General features: G+C 42.5%; 1 protein-coding gene across 1 annotated transcript in view; it reads left to right on the forward strand.

The window, feature by feature from the left end:
• The window catches only part of LOC117362914 (multidrug resistance-associated protein 5-like), a 324,462-nt gene that overhangs the window by 264,072 nt on the left and 44,274 nt on the right, over positions 1-16,116 (forward strand). The window contains 2 exon segments of the mRNA XM_033950006.1: positions 1,647-1,833; positions 6,891-6,980. Of these exon segments, the coding sequence (XP_033805897.1) occupies positions 1,647-1,833; positions 6,891-6,980 (277 nt within the window).

Consider the following 16,116-nt stretch of genomic DNA (forward strand, 5'->3'; position numbering starts at 1 on the left):
TGGAGCAGAAGTTTATATTCCAATGGCATACCCTGGCCCCCGCAGGATTAAATAATGATATTGAATGGTTTCAATTATAATCTTTCACTCAAGATGTAAGGAGTGATGACGTAGTAGGTAGTAAAAGGGGAGTGTATTTAAAGCGTGGCCTGCTGGGAAGTTCTTCTTGTCAGCAGTGCGTGTGTGTGCAGTATGGAGTGTTTGTGCCAGTAAGTCACAGAGAGAGTGTGTACATTGAGTATTTCAAAATGTAGTGTTTATTATGTTAGCAAGCTGTGTGGTGCAGTGTTGATTTGAGTCATCTTGTAATTGTAGTACCCCTCCTGAAGAAGCCAGCGGGTGAAACCTAGGTTGGGGGGTCGGTATTGTGAATAAACGGAGGAGCCCGGAGCAGTTATGTGTATCATCCACATCATTCAAAGTTAAGTTGTTGTTAAATTTATTATTTTATTTTCATTCAAGTTTATTTGTTGTTATTTAGTCTTTGTTTGGTGGAGGAGACTGTGAACAACTATGATGGTCTCCTTAACAGCTGCTCCGTGAACTTGTTTCACCGGACCTCAGCTGCGGGTCTGAGTGTTCACTGAACCACATCAGCTTTGTGTTGAAATTAGTGCTTGAAGTAAAACAAAGGTGATTAGTACAACAGTGAAATAATGTCATAACATCTAAGAAAACTGTCCACCTCACAGCTATTTATGAACAGGAAAAATGTTTGGATTTCCATAAAATATTATTCAAGATGGCGTCGAAGACAGAGTTCTGAAGCCAAGCTCCACTTCAAGTCTCATTAGTACCGTCTCCCAGCTGTTTTGTTTTTTTTATTTGGTCGGCCATTGCTGATCAATAATACTCACTTTGCCATCAGCAATGCAGCGCATGGAAGGCCCCGGCGGGAGAAGGCTACAAAGCAGCCTGTTTAGAGTGCTGCTGACGCTGCTCTGTGGAGGGAGGAGGTAGGTCTCGCAGTTGGCGGGGTTCGGATGGGAGGGAGAGATGGAATGATGGTATGGTCAGTGGGGGTTCGGTTGCATGGCGGGGGGGGCTGCTTAAGGGTTCTGCTGCAGCTGTATGGAAGGGAGGGCAAGGGTTCTGCTGCACAAGGGATGGGAGGGAGGGATAGAAAGATGCTGTGCACAGTGCAAGGATTCTGCTTCACAGAGTGATGGGAGGGAGGGATAGAAAGATGTTACAGAGGGAAGGCACAAGGGGATGGGTGAGAGGGGAGGAAAGAGGCTGCACATGTGGGGGAGAGAAAAGAAAGAGGAAGAATTGGGATGAAGGAAAGGAAGGGAGAGATGATCATTGTACATGAAAAAAATAAGACCTACCCCGTAAATAAGACCTAGTGCTTTTTTGGGGCCCAAAATTAATATAAGACACTGTCTTATTTTGGGGGAAACACGGTAGTAGAGGGATCAGGTCCCACACGACAGCAGCAGGCGGGAAGACATACACATGTACAGTACAGTGCTGCTTCCAAAAAATGACCTAGAGAGCACTTCCACTCATGCATGGTAAAATATCACTCTATCCCATCAGTATCAATTTACATCTTGCTACACTCAAATAGTACCTGCTACAGGTTAGTAACTTTGTTTTCTCTGAATAAAATAACTAACTTTGGGTTTCCCATTTTTTTTCAGGTGCCAGAAACTTTTGGACATTAACCAAGTTCCTCAGTTTCTGTTTAACTGTGGAACTCGCTGGCTAGCTGTTCGTCTTGATCTAATAAGTATCACCATGATAACCCTTACGTCAGGATTCATAGTATTTTTTCATGGGTATATATCCCCAGTATATGCTGGATTGGCAATTTCTTATGCTGTTCAGGTAATGCAATTAAAGTCTTTGCTGTATGAGTCTGACTCATATATTAGAAATCTCTATGGGATAAATATTCTGCTGATGGCAATGAGCATTTTGCTGACTGCCACTGGCATTATTCCTGGATATTCAATGATGGGCCATATCCAGATATCGGCATTGAATATGTTTATTAAAAATCTTTACATACTGCTCAATTAGCCAAATAGGATCAAAGCAGTTAACAACATAATTCACTCAAAGTAATGAAAAGAACTCCATATCCAGTTTATGTGGCGCCGGCTAAAACGTAGCTGGTCAAATTAATATTCAGAACTTAACTGGCAAATAAAGCTAGGACTGTGTTTTATGCAGACTCATTTATGCAGTCACCCTGGCTGATTCATTGCTGAATATTGGCACTTAACTGGCCAACTGCTAACTCTGCCCCTGGAACACCCCTAAAATAGCCAGTTTTTACGTAGGTGCTAACTGTTAATTTTCAGTGGCAATAACCAGTTATGTGTTACTGAAAATTAGCGGGTAGCCCAGAACAAGCAATTTAACCGGTCAGCAGCTAGTTAAATCATTTTTAATATTGGCCAGTATATATTAATACAGGTTAACTGCCACTGAAAACAAATAATCTCTTTTTTTGTGATGTATGTTTATATACTATGGGGTTGATACTTAAATCAATATAATAGGGCAGGAGAGGCTTCTGCCTGGTTAAATTGCCTTTCCATGGATATCTGTGGATACTGAGCAAAACTTAACTGGATAGTGCCTCTGAATATCCTCTCTAACCATCTTTGCTGGAGTGAGCATTTATGCAGTCAAGTGCCATTATTCAGCACTTAACCAGATAAGGTAACCAGACAAATTGAACTACATAAAACACTTTCCTATCTTTATCTGGTTTCACTTATCTGATTAAGGACTGAATATTGGTCTTAACTAGATAAAGGTGCATGCTCAGATATCAATGCCAATGCCTGGACATTTTCTGGCATTGAACATCCAGGCATAAAGCTGGCAACAGCTAAATAATTGGTCACCACTGCCAATTGAATATTTATCCCTATGTTTGTATATACCAGTGGTGTAGCTAGGATTGAATGGGTCTCTGTCAGAAAAATTAAGATGGGCCACTATAATACCATCTCTTCCAAGGTAATGGGGGCCAGGGTTGGGAGAGAACCTTTAGAGCTCCAGTAACCAAACCCTGCAAAACAACCATTCTAGATCTATGTAGAAGAGCTGTCAGAATAATGCAGCACTTTAACATCCAGGACTCAAATTGCAATAATCCTTCTTTTAAAAGGCAGCACCCTTAAATATTGCTATACTTTCTTCTGGAATAAATTGAACAAGCTAGACAGATCCATATACAGAAACAGATCCATATACAGAAACTAAACACTAGCAGAATATCTCACTTCTATCTGTCCTGCAAAATACAGAGCCTCAAATACAGAATAAGCAAAATAGAAATAGGAAGTCCAAGAAGTCTGAATGCAGTGTAACACTAAAGAAACAGAAATGTATTTTTTCCTGTACTGTGTCAAACAAAGTAAAGTTGCACATTTCAAGATGATATATTCCAGTTACTTAACTGAAAATAAAATGTGTTCTACCTTTTTTTGTCTGGGCATTGTATTTTACTAATCCACTTGGTCCCAGCCTCTCCTTTCAATTTTTCTTGTGTCATTTTCACCTGAGTTCTTTTCTAGCTAATTGTTTCATTTCTTCTCCAGTTTTCCTTTGCTTTCCACATCTGTCTCTAATATTGATTGTTCCCCTTAATCATTTTTCTATTATTCTCTTCTGTATATCTCCACGCAGAAGCTAGATTTCTACCTCATTCTCATCTTCTGTCACCCTCTTTAGTTTCCCCCTTTTTACAGCACCTATGAGCTTTCCATCTTCCATGCTTCCCTTTCCTCAGCCTTCATTTATCTTCCTCCAAATCTCATTCCTTCGCCAATCTTAGCTATTACCATTTATCCCCTTCTGGCACCAAGCTCCCTTTTTTTCTCTTACCTTCTACCCAGTTTTCTCATTCCCTTATCAGATCTGACCCTTTCATCCGTTCGTTTTCAATGTCTCTCAGCCATTTCCACCTTCTAACATAGTAAATGGCAGCGGATAAATACCTGAATGGTCCATCCAGTTTACCCAACTGTACATGCTCTATAAATTAATGATTTAATTTAAATTGTCCTTTTTCTTAGATATTTCTAGGCCAGAAACCTAGAGCTCTGCCCGGTAGTATGCTTAGGTTCTATCTACTGGAGTCTCTGTCAAAGCTCACTCCAGCCCATCTAAACCATCCCATCCATCAATCTGTGTTCATTCCATTCTTTTTTGAACTCTTTCACTGTTTTCCTCTCCACCACCTCCCTCAGAAGCACATTCCAGGCATCAACTACCCTTTCTGTAAAGAATTTCAGGGCTTCCAGTCTCTCCTCATATGTCTTTTGGTACAAATCTCCTACCATTTTTGTCGCCTTTCTCTGGACTGCTTCAAGTCTTCTTATGTCCTTTGCCAGATACGGTCTCCAAAATTGAATACAATACTCCAAGTGGGGCTTCACCGAAGACCTATACCTTCTTTCTTCTACTGGTTATGCCTCTCTCTATGCAGCCTAGCATCCTTCTGGCAACAGCCACTGCCTTGTCACACTATTTCTTTGCCTTTAGATCTTCAGACAGTATCACCCCACTATCATGCTCCTTCACTTTTCTCCTTTCTCGCCTTCTTCTTTTTACTCCCTCCTTCCACACTTTTCCCTTCTTAGCCCATCTTCCTCCATTTTGATCCTTTCATCTTTTCTTTGTGAATGCTTCTTTCTTGTCCATTGCACAGTTTCTCTTCTTCTCTACCTGCACTCTCAACCCCTTCTCTGCCTCTGCCTCTCCCATTGCATCAGCCCCTAGCCCCCTCCAAGCTCCAGCATCAGATCCATCTCAAAGCCTCAACTATCTTATCTCATTTGCCTCCCTGTCAGCCCACACCTCTGGTTCAGGCTCCTGCATTCAGCTCTTTTCTTCCAGGCACAGCACTAGAGCCCTTCTCCTACACCCATCTCTTAACATATGCCCTCTCTTCCATCCCCAGCTCTCTGTTAGCCCTGAGCTTCCTTTTCCCAGCCCTAACATCAGACTTATTTCCTAGACCCAGTGTGATCCCTCTTCTGCCACCCTTACCAACTACCAATATCAACTCCTTCTGCTATCCCTAGCTGTGTGTCAGCCCCCAGACCCATTCTGCCATCCCCAGTCCCCATATAAACTAATAGCCCTCTTCTTCCATCAACACCCTTGTATCAGCCCCAAGCTCCTGTATCAGCTCTAGGGCAATAATTTGGGGGGGGGGGACCCCTGTCACAAAGGGAAACAATCTTGCAACTCCCCTATCCTTCCCATGGTACAGCATTTCTCATTTCCACCCCACCACCCTTGGTCCAGCATATTTATTTATTTAATTCATTTTATATCCCATCCTCCTCAATGAGCGCAGAACGGGTTATAGGTTAACATACATAAAAATAGTCAAGATGAGTTACAGGTTGACATACATATAATACAGTTTGCTCATGCTGATTTACCATATACAAAATGATCAAGTTTCAAGTTTATTTAAAATTTCTTATACCGCTTAATCATACAGTAGTAATAAACATTTATACAACATACAACAATTATAGTATAAGGTTAAAACATAACTTTACATATCGAATGGGCAAAATTAGTAAAAACAAAGACTTACACCACGGACAAACCTAAAACAGGAGGAGAGAGGGTAAAAACTACAAAATGCAAAGAAAAGAAAACATATAAGGAAAGTGGGGTCAAACTGTAAAAAAACATTGATTTAGCCCTTACAAGGGCCATTATGGTGATCTAGGTCTATATACATTTGGTATGCAATTGTATATGAGGGACTGACTTCTTTCCTTCTGATATCTAGTATCTCTCTTTTCCCCCTCTGCCCCTAGGTCTAACTCCCCTCCCTCTCTCCCATTGTTCAATATCTCTCCCTTTTCCCCCAGGTCTGGAATGTCTTGCTCCCTTCCCCCATTTGTGGTCTAACATCTCTACCTTCATTCTCCTCTCCCCTGCCTGCAATCTAGCATCTCTCCCATTCTCTCATCCTCCCCCTGGCCCTTGCAACAGCCTTCATATGTCTCTGATAAAGTTCACTGACAAAAGCAGGGCTTCACACTAGAGAATGAGACGGAGACTGTTTCCCACAGTAAGCCACGGCTAACTGCGGTTAACCTGCAGGAACGGGGAAAAAATCTGATTTTTCTCTGCCCCGTGGAGCAGTAAATGGCCTTATCTCCACAGTAAAGGATCTGTCATGGGTCACTTCCCTTCCCACCCCTCCTGGCCAGCAGCCCCCTCATGATCGTGGGTCCATCAGCCCCCCCCTCATGATCGCAAGTCTAACAGCCCCCCTCCCTCCCTATCACAGGTCCAACAGCCTACCTCCCTCATACCCTTCCTCCCTCACTCCCAAAACCGGCAAAAAAACTGTGACTCTCCTGGCTCAGCCCTTTTGCATCTCCTGCCCCAAGCCTACCAGCCTCTCAGAAGCTTCGTCGACGACGAGGCAACATCACAGACCTTCTCCGGCACCTTCTTCTGTTTGAGTCCCTCCTTCCAATGTAACTTCTGGTTTCATTTTTTAATAAGAGTCACATAAACACTTATTTGTCTTTATAAAATACTGAACAAATCCATCAGAAATCATGCCTAGATTCCTGGTGTTGACATTACACCTGCTTTTGTGCACCCCTAAACATTAGTGCGTACTTCATGTGTGTAAATCCTGTCTTTACTCACACTCCATTCAAACTCCAGCCCTAAGCATGCTTTCTGTACAAGTGTGTACTGGCTTGCACTGCACATAGTTTTAGGTATGACCTAATTCCATAAAATCTCATTTACACAAGTAAATCAGCATTTTTTTGTGTAAAAATGATTTATAAAATTACCCTTTCATGAGGAATGCTGTTGAAATACCTATGTGAAAATTTTGTATTGAATCATCTGAAAACAGATACTCTCCTTTTTAGCTTACAGGGCTTTTTCAGTTTACCGTCCGCTTGACATTAGAGTCAGAAGCCAGATTTACTGCAGTAGAAAGGATACATTATTATATAAAGGTAAGTTTATTTCCAGCCAGTAAAAATTTATGAGTCTGTTCTGTTGATTTGGGCTCTAGTTTACCCTAACATGTACTGTCAGAAAATAAAAACCTCTATGCATTTGTAAATGTTAAAGACAGTGGCCGTAGAGGTGGCCGCAGTAACCGTAAGGTGGCCGCAGTAACCGGAAGTGACCAAAGTGAACAGAAGTGGCCACTCGACAACTATGTTAAATTTTTTTATGAATTAAAAGCCAAACAAACATGCACAATAGTACTTTCATCTTCTACAACATATCACTTAAGCAATACTATTATTTACAGAGAAAGACTTACATGTAGCATATAAGAAGATTTAAAAGACATTTTAGCACCATCAGTACTGCATGCAAAGCTCTCTCAAGGATATTCATTGTGGATATCCTGAAAAACTGTCTTGCTGGCATGCCTCCAGGTTTGGGAACCACTGATCTGGAAGATATTCAGCCTCATCCAAACATTCCTATTATTATAACACCAAAAGGCATAACAATAAGCCACCTTCATCATCTTCTAGGCCTGCTCCTCAATGACATCATGCAAGATAACAAAGGGCACAAAAATTACAACCTCAACTTCAGTCCAAACAGCAGTCATCCTTTTAACATTGCTAACATTTTCCTGTGTCTTCCTCTCAGTCTCCCCATCAGAAGAAAGTTGCTTTACTTCCATTAATGTTGGACACATCACAATGGATTAGTGGGTACTTTGAGCATCACTCAGGAATTCACCCTGCACTTGCTCAGAAAATCCTCAAACCACCCACCAAAAGAGCCTCCTTTCAACACCCTCCAGAAGACCTTTCTTCACCGAAAACACTTGACCCTTCTCCAGCTAAACAAAATAGAACCTGTTACTCTATGGGAAAGAGGCTGGGGTTGAAGAAGAAGTTTTGCATGATTTCTCTAGGAACCCTTCTACCTCTACTGGAAAAAGGCAATTGGTTATGCTCTTTAGATCTAAAAGAGGCCTGCACTCAAATATTCATCCTACCTGCTCACAGAAAGAATCTTCACTTCTGTATCAGTTCTCAACATTTCCAATACAAAGTCTTGCCTTTCAGACTGGCTTTGGCCCCTTGATTCTTCACAAAATGCCTTGTGAGCCTCACGTATTTCCCTACTTATATGACTGGTTGATCAAGGCTTCATCATCGCATACAACTCAGCATGCCATCAACTCAACAATTAGTCTTCTGGAACTCTTCAGGTTTGTCATCAAATACCAAAATTCTCATCTGCCCCTTTCTCAGGTGCTCAAGTTCATCGGCGTTCTCTTGGATACTGCTCAGGGTCGAGCTTTTCTACTGAAACAAAGAGTAGACGTTCTCATTTACATGTGCTAGTCTCTACCTTATAACTTACTTCTGCTCATTAATATAATCTAATTTCTGGGTCACTCTATGCCTAGCTAGGTTCAAGGCACTTACAGATTAAGAGATTTATATATAGTTTGAAGTTACAACAATGAGATAGGAAGTACTCAGCATACTATAAAGTAGCTGTTGGAGATGATGTGAACAGAGAAAAAAGCATTTTTAGAATTGCAGTAAATTGCAGCGCTGACGTCGGAGGGAGGGCTTAAGTAAAGCCTGCCCTCCGACGTCAGCGCTGACGTCAGAGAATACTTCCGGTCGGCTATTTGTGCGTGGCAGGGCAGGCAGGAAACAGGAGACAAGCCTCTCGGCTCGAGCTCCGTTTTGTTGAGAAAGTTGCAAAGATGGGCTGGGAGGCAAACGCGGAACACAAAAGGGGGAGGGAGTGCAGTTTGGACACAAGGCATGAACTTGGGAGAGAGGAAGGGAGGGAAAGAGATGCTGAGGTGGGGGAGGGAATGTGTTTTTGGACACAGAAGGCATGGACTTGGGAGAGAGGAAGGGAGGGAAAGAGATGCTGAGGTGGGGGAGGGAATGTGTTTTTGGACACAGAAGGCATGGACTTGGGAGAGAGAAAGGGAGGGAAAGAGATGGTTGTGTACACGGGGAATAGAAGAAAGGAGAAGTTTTGTTCATAGGGAGGGAGTGAGGTACAGATAGTGGCATACCAAGGTGGGGGGGGTGTGGGGGGCGGTCCACCACGGGTTTACATCCCAAGGGGGTGCACAGCTGGCCACCCTCCAGTGTTCTCTCTAGGCCGGCAAACTGCGGCTCTTTAGCCACTTGAGTGCCACCGCCACCATCGGGAACAGGCCGGCGCCGTATTCTCCCTGCTTTTCCCTGTGGGGCCGACCAACTCTCGCCACCCGCATCAATTCTGACGTTGGAGAGGATGTTCTGAGCCAGCCAATCGCTGCCTGGCTGGTCTAGAACATCCTCTCCGATGTTAGAATTGACGACGGGTGGCGAGAGTTGGTCGGCCCCGCGGGGAAAAGCAGGGAGAATTCGGCGCCGCCCTGTTCCCGATGGCGGCGGTGGCACTCAAGTGGCTAAAGAGCCGCAGTTTGCCGCCTATTCCCCAGTGGCGGTGGCAGCATTTTCCCAATGGTGGTGGCATAGGGGAGGGCAGGGAGAAAGAAAGAAAGGGGGGGACAGGGAGCCAGAAAGAAAGAAAGGGGGCAGGGTGAAACAAAGAAAAATGGGGCACGGAGAGAGAGAGAAAGACAGACATACAGAACGAAAGAGGGTATGGAGAGAGAAAGAAAGAAGGGGGCAGGGTGAAACCAAGAAAGAAATGGGGCATGGAGAGAGAGAAAAAACAGACAGAAAGAAAGGGGGTATGGAGAGAAAGAAAAAGAAAGAAGGGACAGGGTGAAACAAAGAAAAAGTTTGGGGAGGGAATGAGGTCTGGAGGAGAGGAAGCATACAGGAGGCTGAAAGAAGGGAAGAAATATTGGATGCACAGTCAGAAGAATAAAGTGCAACCAGAGACTCATGAAATTACCAAAGGTAGGAAAAATGATTTTATTTTCAATTTAGTGATCAAAATGTGTCTGCTTTGAGAATTTATATATGCTGTCTATATTTTGCACTATGGCCCCCTTTTACTAAACCGCAATAGCGTTTTTTAGCGCAGGGAGCCTATGAGCGTTGAGAGCAGCATGGGGCATTCAGCGCAGCTCCCTGTGCTAAAAACCGCTATCGCATTTTAGTAAAAAGGGAGGGGGAATATTTGTCTATTTTTGTATAGTTGTTACTGAGGTGACATTGCATAAAGTCATCTGCCTTGACCTCTTTGAAAACCCGCGGAATATAAATGATAATTAACATTTTCTCTGCATACAGTGTGCTTTGTGTTTTTAAAATTTTATTGTTGGTAGATCATTTTGACTTGGCCACAAAGGTAAGGGGGAGGGAGGGAGGGGAGCTGCTGAAAGACATCTAGTAATCCTTGCAGGCTTGACTGTGCAGAGAATTATTTTTGTAAAATCATGTTTTGTTATGTGACTGGCATTATTTAGACTTTAATTTATATGAATGAATAGAATGAAAATGATATAAATTACTTGCTTGTTTTTATGTGCGTGCGCTGAAGGAAAGTGGAGAGAGAGTGGGCTGAGGACGCTGAAGGGAAATGGGGAAGAGAGAGTGGGGAGAAGACGCTAATTTATAAATTGACAATTGTACAGAATATGATTTCTTTTTATACTTTAATATAAACAATTCAAGGCTTGTGTGGATGGAATCAGGTGGTTTGAATGGATGGGGACCGAGCTTACGGGGATTAGTCCAATAAAATGGTATTTTTTTATTTCTCATTATTTGTTTTATTTTTATTTGTTAATTTGTAAAGTGGTGATTGTTATGTATCAGTTTTTTCAAATTTACATCTACTGTCTTTATATTTTGCACTGTATTAGAGGACATGTGTTACTGTTTTTGTGGTGTTGCATTGTATCCAGGGTCTGGTTTCTTGGCGGTTCAGTTTAACTTTTGTCTACATATTTCTATTTTTAGTTTGTGATTATTCCATATTGGGCGAGGGTGTATCTCTGTTCTGTGTGTATGAAAAGAACATAGTTTTCAGTTGGCATTGACTGTGCGGGATCTGGCTTGTTTAGTTTTACAATGTATGTGTTGGTGTTCTAGTGCTCACTGCCGTGTTTAAGATGCTGCCTTTTCCTAGGTACACTCTTGTTGTGCGATATGTGGATTGTTACTAAAAATCATATTTTTCATATAGATTGGGGGGTGTCAAAAAATGATGGGCCCCAGGTGCCACATACCCTAGGTACACCTCTAACTATGGCGTAGCTAATGAAGATAATACAAAAAGAGCAGCAAGTTATTTGGATTGCAGAAAAAAATACTGATGGGATAGTTCCAGATAGAAGTGGAGGGAGTTTTTAATGTAACTGTTGTACTTTCTGGGTTATAAGTCGTTGATGGTTCAAGTTACTCCATTTGCATTTCTTCACCTCAGAGTCCCACAATAGAGTCTATCACTCCAATGATCTGAAGCCACAGGACATCTGTCTGCTCCAATTGAAGTCACTTCGAACCTCCATCACTCTTCCAATGGTAGATGGTTCCTCAGAATCTCAATTGACGTCTCCCCTTCTAACCCCTCCACCATCAAAAACTTCTTAACATAGATGCTTCAGTGTTAGGATGGGGTGCTCATATAGATGAACTATACATTCAAGGAGTACGGTCTCACAACTAACAAACCCTCCATATCAATGTTCTAGAACTACGAGCAATAGGCAATGTTCTAAAAGCATTCCAGAACCATCACTTCATCAAGTAGTCCTTGTCTTTACAGACAACCAAATTGCCATGTTTTTCTGAAAAAAAGAAAGCACAGGTTCTCATCCCCTTTGAATGGGAGTGATCCAGATTTGGAATTGGGCAATTGCTCACAGCATACTTCTCAAAGCAGTTTACTGAACGGTGTGACAGGCAAAACCCTGCCATGCCCACAAACCCTGCTGCTAGCCCTAGCTGTGTTAAACTAGTACATATTCCTAGAGAAAGAAATAAGACTTTAAAATCTGGCAAGCAGATGGCAGGCACACCAGAAGAGCAAAGAATAGAGCAGCAGCAACACAAGGCTACACTTTATTACCCTATCATTCCTTCCCTAAAATTGCTGGTAAACCTCTCTTTAATGCTCCAGCAGTATTTTCTGACAGATAAAGGGTTAAAGAGTGGGGAGGTTCCAGCAGAGCAGAAGCCCTGGGAGAATAAATACCATATAGCTGGGAGCTGGGGGGAGGAGCAGTCATCTCACGCACAGAAACAAAGGAACAGCCCAGGCATGCTGAGAAATGTTGAGGAAATTTGGACTCCAATTCCTCTTCCCTGAAGCAGAACTCTACCAGAAGGACACAGGCAAATGAGGTACCAGGTTCCCAAAGAGAGACGGTTTTGAGGAAAGTTTTACAGAAGCTGGCAGTGAGATACAGTTGTACCCACAGGTAGGAGGTGGGGACCCAGTATATGAAGAGGAGAGTCACATGGAAATAGAGGAACAGGGCTGTATCTTAAGTGACCAGGAATATGCCATAGATTGTAGTGTTGATCCAGAGCAAGGTGTGTCTGAGAGCTAGATATTCGAGTGAAGTAGTAACTGTTTAAGATTTGAATAAGATGATCCTGTTAATTAAGGAATGAGAATTTCAGTCTAAGTGAATGTTTGAACTGAAAGTGTATCAAGCTTTGGGAGAAGTATGTCTGAGAATTCCAGCACAGCTGAAATTAGGTGGTGTGTTTAAAAGCTGGGAGAATAGAAGGTGCTTTAAGAGCCCAAAGCTGTTCTTGCCTTAAGCTAATTAACAATTGGGAACCACAGGTGGGAACAGGGTCATATGATCTTCTTAAGGGTGGTTAGAGTTCCCCACATACTGGCCCTAACTAGAGAGAGGGCAATTGTGAAGCTTATTTAGAGGTCAAGGCAAATAATTGTGCACAAATGTGATCATTGCTCTACTGTTGCTACAAAAGCACTAGGAAAAAATGTGAAGGCAGGAGTGCTGCCCAGTGGCGTACCTAGGGGGAGGCGGGTGGGGGCGGTCCGCCCCGGGTGCATGGGCCCAATGGGGTGCACAGCTGGCCTGCCATTGCCATCATCAGAAAGAAGCCGGCACCAGTTCTCCCTCCCTCTGAATTCGCCCTGCTTCGTTTCCCGTGGGCCGATCAACTATAGCCGTCCGACATCAATTCTGACGTCGGAGAGGACGTTCTGAGCCAGCCAATTGTTGCCTGGCTGGCCGGAACGTCCTCTCCGATGTTAGAATTGACGTCGGACAGCCAGAGTTGGTCGGCCCGCGGGAAACGAAGCAGGGCGAATTCGGCGCCGGCCTGTTTCCGATGGCCAGTGGCAGCCTTTCCCTGGCGGTGGCGGCAGCATGGTGGTGGTGGCGATGGTGGCATGGGGGAGGGCAGGGAGAAAGAAAGAAAGGGGGGAGACAGGGAGCCAGAAAGAAAGAAAGGAAGGGGAGGGGCAGGGATCCAGAAAGAAAGAAAGGGGGGGGGGGCAGGGATCCAGAAAGAAAGAAAGGGGGCAGGGTGAAAGAAAGAAAGAAATGGGGCACGGAGAGAGAGAGAGAAAGACAGACATACAGAAAGAAAGGGGGCATGGAGAGAGAAAGAAAGAAGGAAACAGGATGAAACAAAGAAAAAGTTGGGGGAGGGAATGAGGTCTGGAGGAGAGGAAGCATACAGGAGGCTGAAAGAAGGGAAGAAATATTGGATGCACAGTCAGAAGAATAAAATGCAACCAGAGACTGATGAAATTACCAAACAAAGGTAGGAAAAATGATTTTATTTTCAATTTAGTGATCAAAATGTGTCCATTTTGAGAATTTATATATGCTGTCTATATTTTGCACTATGGGCCCCTTTTACTAAACTGCAATAGCAGTTTTTAGCGCAGGGAGCCTATGAGCGTTGAGAGCAGCGTGGGGCATTCAGCGCAGCTCCCTGCGCTAAAAAATGCTATTGCGGTTTAGTAAAAAGGGAGGGAGTATATTTGTCAATTTTTGTATAGTTGTTACTGAGGTGACATTGCATAAAGTCATCTGCCTTGACCTCTTTGAAAACCCACAGAATATAAATGATAATTAACATTTTCTCTGCGTACAGTGTGCTTTGTGTTTTTAAAATTTTATTGTTGGTAGATCATTTTGACTTGGCCACGAAGGTAAGGGGGGGAGGAAATTATTTTTGTAAAATCATGTTTTGTTATGTGACTAGCATTATTTAGACTTTAATTTCTATGAATGAATAGAATGAAAATGATATAAAATTACTTGCTTGTTTTTATGTGCGTGCGCTGAAGGAAAGTGGAGAGAGAGTGGGCTGAGGATGCTGAAGGAAAATGGGGAACAGAGTGGGGAAAAGACGCTGATTTATAAATTGACAATTGTACAGAATATTGTTTCTTTTTATATTTTAATATAATAAGTTCAATATAAAACAATTCAAGGCTTGTGTGGATGGAATCAGGTGGTTTGTGGGGATGAGACCTGAGCTTATGGGGATTAGTCCAATAAAATGGCATTTTCTTATTTCTCATTATTTGTTTTATTTTTATTTGTTAATTTGTAAAGTGGTGATTGTTATGTATCAGTTTTTTCAAATTTACATCTACTGTCTTTATATTTTGCACAGTATTAGAGGACATGTATTACTGTTTTTGTGGTGTTGCATTGTATGCAGAGTCTGGTTTCTTGGCAGTTCAGTTTAACTTTTGTCTACATATTTCTATTTTTAGTTTGTGATTATTCCATATTGGGCGAGGGTGTATCTGTCTGTGTGTATGAAAGGGACATGGCTTTCTGATAGCATCGACAGTACAGGATCAATTGACTGTGCAGGATCTGGTTTGTTTAGTTTTACAATGTATGTGTTGGTGTTCTAGTGCTCACTGCAGTGTTTAAGATGCTGCCTTTTCCTAGGTACACTCTTGTTGTGCGATATGTGGATTATTACTAAAAATAATATTTTTCATATAGATGGGGGGGTGTCAAAAAATGATGGGCCCCGGGTGTCACATATGCTAGGTACTAGCTATAAAAACACAGATATATTGAAAACCAATGTATGTAAATCAACACTTTCAATTGGTGACTACTATATTTGTAGGACAAGATAGTAATGAAGTTTTGCAGAGAAATATATATGTGAGACTAGTATCAACTCTAAATATGCTCAAAAAGAAGGAGAAAAGCCTCAGAAAGAGGTCCTCCCACCACCACAAAGGTGGATATCAAGGTGGTTAGACGGTAACCTCACAGGCAAAACCTTCATTGATGTGAGTAATTTGAGCAAAAAACTTGTACTTCACATATATAAATTAATAGATAGAGGAAAAACCACTTATCTTAAACTGATCGGCACACCGACGGAGGCCAGCGTTTCACCGACAAGTTGCATCAGGGTGTGACCCGACCGATCAGTCTTAAGAGAGCGGAAACTTTTTGAAGCGGTAGTTTCCGCTCTCTTAAGACTGATCGGTCGGGTCACACCCTGATGCAACTTGTCGGTGAAACGCTGGCCTCCGTCAGTGTGCCGATCAGTTTAAGATAAGTGGTTTTTCCTCTATCTATTAATTTATATATGTGAAGTACAAGTTTTTTGCTCAAATTACTCACATCAATGAAGGTTTTGCCTGTGAGGTTACCGTCTAACCACCTTGATATCCACCTTTGTGGCGGTGGGAGGACCTCTTTCTGAGGCTTTTCTCCTTCTTTTTGAGCATATTTAGAGTTGATACTAGTCTCACATATATATTTCTCTGCAAAACTTCATTACTATCTTGTCCTACAAATATAGTAGTCACCAATTGAAAGTGTTGATTTACATATGCTAGGTACGCCACTGGTGCTGCCTAGTGTTGCCTGATGGCAAAGAAGAGTGGACTCAGGTCCCTGTTGAAGATTGCTACCTGAACATTGAAACATTGACAAAGCATCAGCCTTTGGAGAAGAACTGAGTGGTGCCGAGGTTTGGGGTTTTTTCCTTGTTTTGCTGAGAAATAAAGCACCTCACTTTTGGGATATTGAGCTTCTTTCATAAACTGCTTAATGGGAATAGCCATGTGAATGGTGAAAAGGTATATTTTTGTGCCAGTTTACTTTTGTGAAAAAAATAAAATAAGCCTTTTTGTTTTGGAAAGTGGAAAAGTCTGCATATCCCCATTGGCACTCTGTGGAGAGCTGGACAATGCGCACATGGC

The sequence above is a fragment of the Geotrypetes seraphini genome, chromosome 6, assembly GCF_902459505.1.
Source record: "Geotrypetes seraphini chromosome 6, aGeoSer1.1, whole genome shotgun sequence".
NCBI classification, from domain to species: Eukaryota; Metazoa; Chordata; class Amphibia; order Gymnophiona; family Dermophiidae; genus Geotrypetes; species Geotrypetes seraphini.